The sequence below is a fragment of the Myxocyprinus asiaticus genome, chromosome 25 (genome assembly GCF_019703515.2).
Source record: "Myxocyprinus asiaticus isolate MX2 ecotype Aquarium Trade chromosome 25, UBuf_Myxa_2, whole genome shotgun sequence".
Taxonomy (NCBI): Eukaryota; Metazoa; Chordata; class Actinopteri; order Cypriniformes; family Catostomidae; genus Myxocyprinus; species Myxocyprinus asiaticus.
The window spans coordinates 6,995,176-7,010,155 of NC_059368.1; the positions used below are offsets into that span (position 1 = coordinate 6,995,176).

The 14,980-nt window shown below is 37.9% G+C and overlaps 1 protein-coding gene and 1 long non-coding RNA gene across 16 annotated transcripts in view; one reads left to right on the top strand and one right to left on the bottom strand.

Moving 5' to 3' along the window:
- The window catches only part of LOC127415704 (uncharacterized), a 32,307-nt gene extending 23,615 nt beyond the window's left edge, over positions 1 to 8,692 (bottom strand). Inside the window, exons 1-2 of the long non-coding RNA XR_007892977.1 lie at positions 8,544 to 8,692; positions 6,336 to 6,394 (exon numbers count right to left, since the gene is read on the bottom strand). This is a non-coding gene — a long non-coding RNA (uncharacterized LOC127415704). The remainder of the gene's footprint in view (positions 1 to 6,335; positions 6,395 to 8,543) is intronic.
- LOC127415646 (MAP/microtubule affinity-regulating kinase 3-like) overlaps positions 1 to 13,522 on the top strand; it is a 102,243-nt gene extending 88,721 nt beyond the window's left edge. For 6 of the 15 annotated variants that reach the window (XM_051654430.1, XM_051654443.1, XM_051654431.1 and 3 more), the window contains 3 exons: positions 6,201 to 6,227; positions 10,043 to 10,087; positions 11,886 to 13,522. In XM_051654430.1, coding sequence (XP_051510390.1) covers positions 6,201 to 6,227; positions 10,043 to 10,087; positions 11,886 to 12,231 — 418 coding nt within the window. In that variant the 3' untranslated portion in view covers positions 12,232 to 13,522. Of the gene's footprint in view, positions 1 to 6,200; positions 6,228 to 6,961; positions 8,553 to 10,042; positions 10,088 to 11,885 lie in introns of those variants that run through there. The other 9 variants (XM_051654433.1, XM_051654444.1, XM_051654435.1 and 6 more) reach the window with 7 other exon arrangements.
- Positions 13,523 to 14,980: the final 1,458 nt, after the last annotated feature.

A 14,980-nucleotide genomic window follows, 5' to 3' on the forward strand; every position in this document is an offset into this window, starting at 1 on the left:
ATAAAACTGAAGATTTCATACAAAGGTGTACACTACAGTCTTCAAAGACACAGGACAACTGGCTCTAACAAGGACAGAAAGAGATGTGGAAGGCCCAGATGTGCAACTAAACAAGAGGATAAGTACATCAGAGTCTCTAGTTTGAGAAATAGACACCTCACATGTCCTCAGCTGACAGCTTCATTGAATTCTACCCGCTCAACACCAGTTTCATGTACAACAGTAAAGAGAAGACTCAGGGGTGCTGGCCTTATGGGAAGAATGGCAAAGAAAAAGCCACTTTTGAAACAGAAAAACAAAAAGAAACGGTTAGAGTGTGCAAAGAAACACAGACATTGGACAACAGATAATTGGAAAAGAGTGTTATGGATCTTAACCCCATTGGGCTTTTGTGGGATCAGCTAGAATGTAAGGTGTGTGAGAAGTGCCCGACAAAACAGCCACATCTATGGCAAGTGCTACAGGAAGTTTGGGGTGAAATGTCACCTGAGTATCTGGACAAACTGACAGCTAGAATGCCAAGGATCTGCAAAGCTGTCATTGCTGCACACGGAGGATTTTTTTTATGAAAACTCTTTGAAGTAGTTTAAGAAGTTTTTCAAATTGTAATAGTAATTTTTCACATCATTTATGTCCTGACTATACATTGTGATCAGTTGAATGCCACTTTGGTGAATAAAAGTACCAATTTCTTTCCATAAGGGCAAAATCTGTACATTATTCCAAACTTTTGGCTGCCAGTGAATATATATATATATATATATATATATATATATATACACTGATCAGCCACAACATTAAAACTACCAGCTTAATATTGTGTATGTTCTGTGATGCTATTCTTCTCACCACAATTGTACAGAGCGGTTATCTGAGTTACCGTAGGCTTTTTCAGTTCGAACCAGTCTGACCATTCTTTGTTGACCTCTCTCATCAACAAGGCATTTCCATCCACAGAACGACCGCTCACTGGATGTTTATTATTTTTGGCACCATTCGGAGTAAATTCTAGAGACTGTTGTGCGTAAAAATCCCAGGAGATCAGCAGTTACAGAAATACTCAAACCAGCCCATCTGGCACCAACAATCATGCCACAGTCCAAATCACTGAGATCACATTTTTTCCCCATTCTGATGGTTGATGTGAACATTAACTGAAGCTCCTGACCCGTATCTGAATGATTTTATGCACTGCACTGCTGCCACACAATTGGTTGATTAGATAATCGCATAGATGATTGTTGGTGCCAGACAGGCTGGTTTGAGTATCTCTGTAACTGCTGATCTCCTGGGATTTTCACACACAACAGTTTCTAGAATTTACTCCAAATGGTGCCAAAAACAAAAAAACATCCAGTGAGGGGCAGTTCTGCAGATGGAAACGCCTTGTTGATGTGAGAGGTCAACAGAGAATGGCCAGACTGGTTCGAACTGACAAAGTCTACAGTAATTCAGATAACTGCTCTGTACAATTGTGGGTTGGCTCTGTTTTGGTGGCACGAAGGGGACCTACACAATATTAGACATGTGGTTTTAATGTTGTGGCTGATCGGTGTGTGTGTGTGTGTGTGTGTATGTATATATATAATATACACATCTTTTCACTGTGTGTGTGTGTGTGTGTATATATATATACACATATACATTATATATATATATATATGTGTGTGTGTGTGTGTGTGTGTGTGTGTGTGTGTGAAAAGACGTGATAAACAAGATGGCGCCGGTGTGTGTGGCTTGCCATCAGTTGTTACCCAGTTTGTTTGTTTTTATGTGCTTAATATATCTTTTAATTCTGAATGTATCAATGATACTGGTGTACGATCGTCAAACCCTTCTCAATATTCAATTTACTACTGATGAGCTCTTCAGACAAGATCAGAGAGAACCATAGTTTGACAACCCCCCCTCCCTTTTTGGCGAATATACCTGCTTGTTTGCTCCAGTTGCCGTGTTCTCTACCTGGGAGGAAGCGTCACAGAAGATGAGGAAAGCGAAGTGGCATAGCCTTCACGCTAAATTCTCGCTTCACGTCTCAAACTGCAATCACTTCTTCTCATGGCGTTCCTTAGAAGTACCATACCAGTGGATCTCACCTCTCACGGATTAGATTTTTTTGTTTGTAACGGAAGCTTGTTTAACCTCTAGGGATTTAAGCCCTTTTTCTGCACTTGTACCCTCTGGATGCAAGTTTTTTTTAAACTCGCCACAAACCTCAGGTCGAGGGGGAGGACTGGTATTCAATTTTAAAAGTAGTTTCTGCTGCCAGATTTTAATGATGGATGCCTGTTCAAGTTTTGAACTTCAGCTGTTTCAACTGGAACTGAAAAACCCAATGGTGATCGCAGTGGTGTATCGACCACCAAAACTAAAATCCTTTATTAATGAGTTTTCTGACTTTTTTAGGGGATATTATACCTAAGTTTGATAGATTTTTAATTCTTGGGGATTTTAATATACATGTCTGCTGTACATCAAATTCACTGGCTAAAGAATTTATAAGCCTTATTGATTCATTTGACCTTGTTCAACGAGTGAAAGACCCCACTGATATACAGAGACACACACTTTATCTTGTTTTGTCGCATGGCTTGTCTGTCTGTGATTTTGAAATCTGTGAGATTACTTTCTCTGCTCATATGCCAATAATGGTTACTGTTTCACTTTCACATCAGATTGCCAATACTCACACACCTGTTTGTTGGACTAAGGATAAGGATTGTTGGATAAGATCACCTACTAGTGGTGATTTTTCAGCAGCGCTTGAAGAGGTTTTTCAGTCTCTTGAATACTCTTATCATGATCTGAGTGCAGAGGAGCACCTTACCATGTTTAATTCTTTTTGCACTGACATTTTAGATTCGGTTGCGCCTCTGAAGGCTAAACATCCTAAAACCAAATCTGAGCCCTGGCTAAATTATACCACTCATGCACTTAGACAGGTTTGCAGAAGAACTGAAAGAAAATGGAAAAAAGATAAGCTTCAGGTGTCATATGAATTATTATGGGATGGCGTAATATATAGCTGTCTGAAATTGTCTCAATTTCAGAGAGCTGTCAGAGCAGCCAAGTCTAAATACCTCTCTGCTATCATTGAAAATAATTGTTATAGACCTAAAACTCTTTTCAATACTTTAAAATCTGTTATAAATCCCCCTGATGGTGTTTTTCCTGTTGTGTCTACATCTCTCTGTGAAAGTTTTCTTAGATTCTTTGCTGACAAAATAGCAGATATTAGATCACATGTCATATTTTCTGCTCATGGTCCGTCTGTCCCTTCTATGTGCACTTGTGTGTTTAGCCAGTTTGACCCCATTTCACTTTCTTCCTTACAAGAAATCATTGGTCAGTTAAAGCTTACCGTTTCTCCCCTTGATGTTATTCCCACATGTCTTCTTAGAAATGTTTTTAACATTGTTGGGCCCAGTATCTCGTCACTTATCAACAAGTGCATTACAACAGGAAATGTACCAGATTACCTTAAACATGCAACTATACAACATCTTCTCAAAAGGCCTAATCTAGACTCTACAATTATGTCTCATTTTAGACCTATACTATATGGACAAAAGTATTGGGACACCTACACATTATACCTACAGGAGCTTTTATGACATCCCATTCTAAATCCAAAATGTTAATGCCTAAGCTTACCAAGACATTTTGGAAAATTCTATGCTTCCAACTTTGTGGAAACAATTTGGGGAAGGCCCTTTTCTGTTCCAGCATGACTGTGCCCCAGTGCACAAAGCAAGATCCATAAAGGCATGGTTGGATGAGTTTGGTGTGGAAAAACTTGACTGGCCCGCACAGAGCCCTGACCTCCACCATATCAAACACCTTTGGGATGAACTAGAATGGAGATTGCGAGCCAGGCCCTCTCGTCCAACATCAGTGTCTGACCTCACAAATGCTCTTCTGGAAGAATGGGCAAAAATTCCAAAGACACACTCCAAAATCTTGTAGAAAGCCTTCCCAGAAGAGTGGAAGCTGTTATAGCTGCAAAGGGGGAAACAACTCGATATTAATGCCTATGGATTTAGAATGGGATGTCATAAAAGCTCCTGTAGGTGTAATGTGTAGGTGTCCCAATACTTTTGTATTTCTAATCTCCCTTTTATCTCAAACATTTTAGAGATGGTAGTCCTTCATCAACTACAGAGTTTTTTTTTTTTTTTATGAAAATAATATGTCTGAAGTTTTCAGTCGGGATTTAGATATTTTATTAACTGTTGATTCAGGGGATTATGCAATCCATGTGCTTTTAGATTTTAGTGCTGCATTTGACAGTAGATCATGGTGTTCTCATTTCTCGTCTTGAGCAATGCGTGGGCATCCAAGGTAATGCCCTCAGATTCAAATCTTACTGAAAAATATACTTTTTCAATTAATATTGGTAAATTTTCATCTTCTAAAGCTCATCTTACTTGTGGGGTTCCTCAAGGATCCATTCTAGCTCCTATTTTGTTGTCCATGTATATGCTTCCTTTAGGTTCTATTTTTAAGAAACATAGTATATCCTTTCATTGTTATGTGGACAACACCCAAATCTACTTGCCCTTGAAAAAAGATAAATGTGGCTTGGAACCCTTACTGGCCTGTTTATCTGATCTATAATCTTGGATGTCTTTAAATTTCTTACATTTCTAAAACCTGAATGAGACAAAGACTGAGATTATTGTGTTTGGCCCTTCTGAGGCCTCTGGTATTCGTAATCATCATTTTGGTCTCCTTATGTTAAACCGTTGGTGAAAAACTTGGGTGTTTTATTCGATAGTGCCCTTAAGCTTGATAAACAAATACATTCTGTAGTCAAATCTAGCTTCTTCCATTTACGAGTTTTGGCTAAAGTCAAGTCTTTTCTATCCTTCAAGGACTTTGAAAGGGTGATTTTACACTTTAATTTCATCTAGACTCGACTATTGTAATTATTTATATATAGGAATAAGCCAATCATCTCTTGCATGATTGCAAATGGTTCAAAATGCTGCTGCCAGTCTTTTGACAGGTGTACACAAACACGAACATATAACTCCTGTTTAGTCTCCCTGCACGGGATGCCGATTCGTTACAGAATTGAATTCAAATTATTAATATTTGTTTTTAAGTCCTTAAATGAATTAGCGCCATCCTATCTCTCTGATCTATTGTCTGCTCACCAGCCTGGGATATCACTCAGGTCCTCCGATCAGAGGGTTTTGAGTGCCCCCAGGTCTAAATTTAAATTGAGAGGTGACCATGTCTTTGCGGTAGTAGCTGCTAAGCTTTGGAACTGCCTACCTGTTTTCAATAGAACTGCCTCAACAGTACATGAATTTAAATCAAAGTTAAAAACTCATTTATTTTCACTAGCTTTTAATCCATCTTATATGTATTTTGATGTGTAATGTACTTTATTTCTGAACATGTTTTTATATATATATATATATATACACACACACATTGTGTACCTCTGTGTGTACTGATGAATTACAAATGTTTTTATATTTCAATTAACTTTTATATTGCAATGATTGTTCAGCACTTTGGTCAACTGTCATTGTTTTAACTGTGCTATATAAATAAATTGATATTTCATTGTTAATTCATGGTAGTTTATAGTGCATTAACTTATGTTAACAAACAATTTTAACTGTTTTAGTATATGTTGAAATTTGCATTAACAAAGGTTAATAAATACCATAAAAGTATTCATGGTTAGTTCATGTTAACTAATGTAGTTAACTGATGTTAACAAATGGAACTGTTTTGTAAAGTGTTAGCTATTATATATTATATTACACAACTATATGTACAGTAACTGTTATGACAATGTCAGAATGCAAAGTCTTAATGGTCCTGAAATATAGACTTCAAATGGACTTAGACACAAAAGAAAAGAAAAAAAATTATATATATATTATGAAATATTGGTGTGTTCACATTATGAGTGTTTCCAAAAAAATGACTAACTTCCATGGTGAACAGCTCTAAATAGAATCTCCAAGTTACCATCTAGTAATTCAAGTAATTCCGACACAATGTAAAAACAGCACATGACATGTTTTTGACAAGTTTTGTGACATTCCACCACGATAACGTCAGATTCCTGTGATACTTGGACATCATCAGTGGCGTCAGAATTCTCCCATATGCCTTCAAGAGACGATACATCTACTCTAGATGTTGACTGATGTCTCTGTTTTCTGTTTCTTTTGTAGAAACATGTCATTCAGGTTTACCAAAAGGTAGGACTCACAATTGGCTCTGTGTGCAGTTTGAACGTGACCTGAAAAATTAAATGTAACTCTTAACCCTAGTGTGAAGATGTTTTCAATTAATTGCTTGTCACTCACCTTTGACATGGTCTCTTATTCGGAGTGTGACTGAGCATGCCTGAGACTTCTGTTGTTTTCTGATGAACAGAATCAGACAGACATTACTAATCATCCATGCATGCCTGTTCACAGGTTACAACTGAGCACAATAGTAGATTAATACATTTCCTTACATTTTTAAACATTTTTAAACATTAGAGCTTCATTTTTCATTCAAACCTTTTATGTGAAAGCATTTCCTTGTTTATTTTGTATTAATTTAATCAGCATAAAGGCAGTACGACAAATACTATAGTAATGTACAAACAATAATTATGTTTTCCTTTAGAGCAATGAGACTTAAGTTATGATAATTAGAATTGGGGAAAAATGTTTAATTGTCATGAAAATATTGTCACACTGAAAAACTAAATAAAATAGCTCAACTTTCTTTATACAAAATATAATTTCTTATTTCATTATTTGGATTTTGATGTATGACCTGGATATGTTCTTGACAGTTTCCATAATCAGTAACGTATACTCCATTATATCACTATGAAATTCATCTTTAACTGTTAATCTGTTCTGACGATACGGAAATAAATGTATTAGTGCGTCTCCTGCGATAAGTTAACAGACTTGCTTTTGGTTGTGTAATTCAGGCCACCCTACTGGGCTCTTAATTTAGCTGCTGACAGATGTGGTGATTGAGAGGGGTTCTTTACAACATTTCTGGAGTTAAGGTACCAAGATTGACTGTTGCGACAACCCCTCCTCCCCGTTTTAGACCTCCTGTTCCAGAATTCTCCTCTAGAGCTAGATTTTCTGATCACTGCTCCTAGACCTCCCCAGGCATATTATTCCTTCAGGTGGCCTCGCAATCCCAGCGCTTTAATTCTTGCCAGTGCTAATATAATGTCAACAGATTCAGTCTGGGCAAAGTTACATGCAGTCTTTCAACTCATGTCATGACCAGCTAAAAAGATAAACCTTACTTTCACTTGGTATCGTCATTCATATGAATTACACTTGCACTGCACAATCATTGTTCAGCCACCTGGAAAAGTAGTCCCAAATCAAAAGGACATTTAGATAACTTTTACAGCTCAAATAACAAGAGAATTCATGTGCTTAGTATGCAGCCATGACATTTTCTTGTGTATATTTGCGGTTAAAAGGCAATCTGTGAAATATCACCTCATGCAATATTGCTTAAATGAGGGGGACAAAAGGGTCAGACTATCATTCTTGCATTGCAATTGTATTCTGTTGCAATTTCCCAAAAGGTTACTGTTTATTTACTCAAAAACTTTATTCATTAAGATTATTTATTCATTTGCATAGCCTAAAATTACTAATTGGTCCGTATCTTGTAATCACAATATCCAAAGTGCTCAAAAATTGGTACACATTGATGCCAGGACAATGTGAGGATACATGTGAAATTAAATCCATTTCTGATGCTAGGAGGCAGTATAATGTAGGAAATTCCTCAAAACTGTGCTCTGATCAAAGAAGTTGAAAATTGCTGCTAAAACAACTGTATCAACAGCTTTCAAATTTGGCTGTTTTGGTCATTTTCTCCATGCATGTGCTTGGACCCTGACAAGTGCCACTTGTGGCCATAATTAATATTTGTTTTATATTATCAACCATTATTGTCATAAAATACATTATTTTTTCTTTAACAAATGTATGTCCTTTTTTGCTTTTTAATCCTGTCTTGAGGGAGCGAAACGAAACCAGTTGTCAAATGCATAGAATCTATATTAAACAGCAAGTTGAATCATACAGGCAGGATATCTGTGTAACACTCTGGGGTCAATTCAATAAGAATGAATTGCGGCCAGTAAAAGAGCCGGTTATTTGCATGCGCTGTCTGTACTGGTTTAGCACCCGATTCCCTAAGACCCCGTTTACACCTGGTATTAAGATGTGTCTTGGGTGAGCCGATCACATGTGGTCAGGTGAGACACATCACTGTTAACACCTGGTCGCTTAAATGCATCTCTTGTGACCACTTGTGTTCGGATTTGGAGGGAGGGACTCTGTTTCATGGCGACATACATCAGTCACTACATCAGTGTTTTACTGCATGACATTAAAGCACAACAAAATCAGAAAAGTCAAGGAAAGCACGAAAAAAAAAAAACTGTACACCATTTCTTCCAGATGCAGCTAAAATTTAATCCAAGCGAAAAAGCAACATTTTGAGCAGAATTGTCCATCATTTTAGTGGATTACCTGTATTAACCTGAGCTTTAGATGTCTGTGCTTCTCATAAGTGTCCCTGCATGTTGATATCGGACACACTGAAGAAGATCCGTGAAGTTCTCATGCTTGTCTATGTCCGCTGTTTAGCGCAGAGGTTGACTGACAGGTGAAGGGTGTTGTTTTCACTGCTGCCGGGATGCAAACAGGACGGATTAGCGTTTACACCTCAAATGCGATGTGGTCACATTGGTATGTGGTTTTTGTAATCTGATCACAAAGTCTTTTAGACCCCATTTAGCACTGACCACATATGATCAGATCACCAAAAATGCATCTTTTTTTAAATTTATATTTATTTATTTTTTCTCCCAATTTGGAATGCCCAATTCCCACTACTTAGTAGGTCCTTGTGGTGGCGCGGTTATTCGCCTCAATCCGGTTGCCTCCGCTTCTGAGACCGTCAATCCGTACATCTTATCACGTGGCTCGTTGTGCATGACACCGCGGAGACTCACAGCACTGGAGGCTCATGCTACTCTCCGTGTTCCACACACAACTTACCATGTGCCCCATTGAGAGCGAGAACCACTCATTGCGACCACGAGGAGGTTACCCCATGTGACTCTACCCTCCCAAGCAACCAGGCCAATTTGGTTGCTTAGTAGACCTGGCTGGAGTCACTCAGCACACCCTGGATTTGAACTCGCGACTCCAGGGGTGGAAGTAAGCGTCTTTACTTGCTGTGCTACCCAGGCCTCCCAAAAACGCATCTTAATACTAGGTGTAAACGGGGTCTAAAGAAATTATGCAGATCAGGCAATGGCGCAAATGCACCCACAAAACCTTTCCTGAACGCAATTTGTACGCCCAAATCTGATCTTGCGGGCCATTGCTGAGCGCTTTATAGCTGAGGATGTAGGATTCTTTGGCGGGACTGAACAGCATTAATCACTACTGTGATCCAGACGCCTGAATCATCTCATGCTGGATATATGCCAGGTTATAACGTGCTTCTCCATCATTTGATGAATTATTGCTAATATGATTGATAGAAAATGTAGAAAAGCATCTCTTTTAATAAAATGCATTTAACCGCCTGCTTTCATCTGGTGGTAATAGCCAGCAATTGTTTGGAATTGAAGCGCAATCTATAGTATGGCTAATTTACATAGAAAGGAGGCCTGTTTGCATGGAATGGAATGACAGTGACTTAATTTAAATACCCAAGATGCAGTGGTGCAACTGTTTAGTGAATTTTGCCCTCTTTCTCCTTTTGTATGATTTTATAATTTCACACGTCTACTTTAAGTGCTTGTCCAATATCCTTCTCTGTTTATGCAGGAAATTGTATATGGAGATATTTTCCTGGTGGCATCTGGTCCAACATTGTCTTTGATATTGTCTCTCTCTCTTTCTTTTGTTTTATGATGTCTGAAATGCTTATTTTGTCTTATTGCTCCTTCTTTTATTACAAGAGTCTCAGAATTTCTTGCTTCTAAACTGTCTTTTTCTTATCCTGGTTTTTAAAGAGTGCCAGCAGAATGTGATAGAAATGGGAGGTATGAGGACTCGAGGTGAGACAGGAGATCTGGTTTTACAGATTTTTTTTTTACACACCTGCATTGCTGTTCATCTATCACCCACTTGTGGTTTCATCAGAGCTGGATCAAATAAGTTTAACTAAGTCTTTAGTTCAGTTTAGATCCAACACAAATGCACAGACTTAAGCACATTGATGCTCTACAAACATGTACATGGGCATCTTCCATAATTACCCAAAGGCTGAATACATGATTTAATTTGTTTTAACCATTGAGGCTTAGGAGAGTCTGAAATGGACCAATGATCTTGAGAATCCTTGCCTCTAATGTACTGTGATCCGTCTCAAAATCAGTAATCTTTTGGTTACATTAGCAGTTAGCTCTGGCTTCTTGTGGCAACAACAAGAAAGTGCAACATGATTTATTATTTCATTCTGTATTGAATCATGGTTTATTTGAGTTTTTTAAAATCTAATGGGGATTCTTTCTCTTGATATTTTAAAATGTTTATGCTTGCATTCTTGAGTTGCTTGGTACACTGTTTTTGTATCTCTGCTTGGTTATTTCTGTTCATTGCATGTCAAATGCACTCAAGTTGTTCCATGCATGATGTGCTGCAACTCAAAACAATGAGAAATCGTAGAGGACCTTGTTTTCGTCATGTCATGAGTTTAAAAAGCAGAAACATTCTATGCAAGTATGTGAACGCAAATCTTCTAGCTACGCAGACTCTAAAGGTATCTGATCAAAATGCAACCATAATAACATGATGCAAGTATGCACTGCATTCTCAACGTGGGTGTTAGCATAAACTGTCTTCTTCTACAGTCAGTTTTCTCAGTTCTCATGGCCAAGCATCAGTTTGAAGACAATCTTGTTGAACAAGGTAGTTAAAGTTAAACGGTCAACATGTTTATAGCTAGCTACCTGTGTAATGACTCGTCTGCTTAAATAGGTGCCTCGTTCATTTTTAATATATGATTTAGTTATTTAGGAAGGACCACCCCACACAGAGGTGCCAAACCAAGCAAATTGCTGTTGGTCAGTGATACAAATTTGTGTTAAAGTTCACCAAAATTGAACCCCGTGCAAAATTTATGCTAGGTGAATCCTGACCGCATGATTTCCCATTGAGATGAATATTTCGCCTGCAAAATTTCACCATGCAAGAGTAATTGTGACTGAGCCCTTAGGCGTGTGAAGGTATCAAGTTAACTCCATCACCTCCTTGAGTACTGAGGTTTGTTAACGCAGTAACTCAAGAAATTGCATTATGTACTACAGAACAGTGTGCTTGCAATGCGATGGCCAGGCATTCTCGTCTGCTTTTACATAATTCTGTAGAGTGATTTTATGCCCTAAGGCCAAAAACGTACTTTACGTATGTGCACACAGATATTACGTTTCAAACCTCAGAACTCAAGGGGGCGATAGAGTTACAGTCTAAATTCTGCGCCATTAAACTGGATGTGTTATTCTTCTGGTATGTTGCTATAAATGCATTATATTGACTTAACAATATTCTCTTCAAACTATTACTCCACCATGACAGTAGTTGACTTGAAAGAGAAAACCCACCATAGAAGCACGCAGTTCACACTAATATCCCATATAGCGCCCCTTGTGGCAACGTTAAGAATGCAACCCATACTTGCGTTGGGTTATGAATTGCACTCTTGACACATTTTGGAATGCAACAATGCACAAAATCGAGCTAGAAACATCTGCGTTCTCGTACTTGGTTGTCATGTTTACACTAGCATGTCTAAACATACACAAACACACATAGATGCATAGTACTCTCACAGTTTCCTTTTTTTTCTCTTCGCAGTCGTAATGTATCTGGGGATCAGAAAGAGGAACATAAAGACGCCAAACCCCGCTCGTTACGTTTCACATGGAGCATGAAGACCACCTCCTCCATGGAGCCCACAGAAATGATGCGCGAGATCCGCAAAGTCCTGGATGCCAACAACTGCGATTACGAGCAGCGTGAGCGCTTCCTGCTTCTATGCGTCCATGGTGATGGGCACGCCGAGAGCTTGGTCCAATGGGAGATGGAAGTGTGCAAGCTGCCCCGTCTCTCGCTAAATGGCGTACGCTTCAAGCGGATATCAGGAACATCCATTGCTTTCAAGAACATCGCCTCTAAAATTGCCAATGAGCTAAAGCTGTAAAATAAAAATCAAAAACTAAAGACAAAATCTATTGGCCGAAAATGTGAAGAAAAAAACGGCTTAAAGGACTATGGCACACAAGACCTAGAGTAATCAAGTTGTACATTATTTTTCAACAAGTAGCAGATACAAGGATTGTTTTTCTCAACACTTACAAAGTATGTCCTGAACATATTGTATAAAATCATGCCTTAGGCAGTAATTTCCTGCATCTTTGAAGCATTATTAATATTATTATTGTCGTTATTGTTGTTACTATTATTGTCAGATGGTTTTGAACTGTAGGAAAACAAAATGACAGTTTCATTTCACTTTTGTTTTGTTTTGTCGATGCACTACTGCAGTTGGTGCCCTATGGGGCCAAAAATTAACACCAGTGACTGAAAACTTGTATTATAATGGACAGAAGAGGGATGGTTAATTACTCCAGTATTTTTCTTTACTATACTGCCCTTCTCGCAGTGCTTCTTGAATGCCAAAATAAAATGGCCACAATGTTTCGAATTAGTTAGGAAATTTATTTGCACACATTTTCCCCTTAAAGCACACTTTTTTTTTTTTTTTTTGGTGAATGTGCTTTTTGCAGATCTCCTATCCATCCATTCCTCCACTTTTTCAACTTCTCCACCCCCCAAACCCCCCCCCCTCCCCCCCTCTTTTCAAGAAATTGTAACTGGGTGTTTTTTAGTGCAATGCATAACTAAAGATGGACAGGATCCCATAAATTTAACCACTGGTGCCATGGAGCTTCAGCTCTGGAGCGATTGTAAAAGCCAAGCACTTCAGGAGACCTCTTGGCTTCAGACGGGCAACTGCAATGGAACGATATACATGATATAAAGACAAAAAAAGACACTTAGTGAGACCAGGAATCTTTTCCTTTCTTGTTCGTTTAAGTATTTCATTTATTTCCTTTCAAAGCTTTTTTTTAAACATCTTAGAAGATGTTCTTGAAATGTCTTTGCTTTGGCTCCGGCCCCTAACGTTACATGCTGAGTCATTCTGGGGAAATGGTTCAGAACTTTAACTTGCCATTTATAGGCTTAAGTATTCACTCCCATCCCCAAGAACCATTGGCACTGTTATTATTTAGTTTTGATTTTTCTGTTTGTTTTTTGGAATGTAAATAATGTACCTTAGTTTTGCAGCTGCGGCATATTGATATACTTTTTTTTTTTTTTTTTTTTTTTTTCTCTCTAAGTCTGGCTGTGAGTCGGAAACTATGGAAATTAATGTAACTCATCACAGAAAAAGGTTAATCAATGTCTCCATTAAAACGACTGAAAATCAATGATTTGCAGAGTGGCATTTGTTGGACTGATAACCTTTTTAGAGATTTTAAAAAGCTCAGTTCAGACATAAAATATGAAATCATATGGCAGAACATTTCATGGTATCTTGGTAGCTGGAGGACTGAAAATTATTGTATAGTCTGTTTGTTTTTTCCTAGTAGATCTACCTGTTGCCCTTTGTACTCATACAGCTCACAGGAGTAAATAGAAGAGAAATGTCATGTGATTTAGAAAGTCAGGGTAAAAACATGGAGATAATTGGAATGGATTTCTAACTTAATACTTAATGAATACTGCACATTATACACTGGATACTACACAGTTTTGTTTTTGTTTTGTTTTTTATTAGTAAATGAAAGAGTAGGCATTATGCAGTGATAATTATTTCAAACAGAATAATTATGCGATGTCACATGACCTAAATATGGTTATTATGCATTTTTTATTCATATTTGTTAAAAAAAAAAAAAAAAAAAAAAAAATTTTTGTGCAGTCTGATCAAATAATTGAAGGAGTTCCCATGTATTCTGGCCACTTGTTGGCAGCTTTTCCCTCACTGGGTAAACTCATACATTAAAAATAATTATTAACATTTTGATTTTTTAGATGTAGACTTTGTCAGTTTGAACCAGTCTGGCCATTCTCTGTTGACCTCTCTCATCAGTAAGGCATTTCTGTCCAAAGAACTGCCACTCACTGGATGTTTTTTGTTTTTGGCACCATTCGGAGTAAATTCTAGAGACTGTTGTGTGTGAAAATCCCAGGAGATCAGCAGTTACAGAAATATTCAAACCAGCCCATCTGGCACCAACAATCATCCATGTGATTATCTAATCAACCAATTGTGTGGCAGCAGTGCAGACATACAATCATGCAGATACGGGTCAGGAGCTTCAGTTAATGTTCACATCAACCATCAGAATGGGGAAAAATGTGATTTGGACCGTGGCATGATTGTTGGTGCCAGACGGGCTGGTTTGTCTCTATAATTTACTCAGAATGGTGCCAAAAACTCCCAGAGAGCAGCAGTTCTGTGGACGGAAATGTCTTGATGAGAGAGGTCAACAGAGAATGGCCAGAATGGTTTGAACTGACAAAGTCTACGGTAACTCAGGTAACCACTCTGTACAATTGTGGTGAGAAGAATATCATCTCAGAATAGCAGGTTGGTGCTGTTTTGGTGGCACAAGGGGGACATACACAATATTAGGTAGGTGGTTTTAATGTTGTGGCTGATCGGTGTATATGTAGCATGCATATTATAGTAATTGGGAAATATATATATATATATATATATATATATATATATATATATATATATATATATAATATATTTAGCTATAAGTCACCGATATATCTTTGGAACAAGATGAAAGTGAAAGGGGAAATTACCACTCTTTGTCCCATGGCATAGCACCTGATGCCTTATATAATTTCCAGCATCTTATCTATTATAT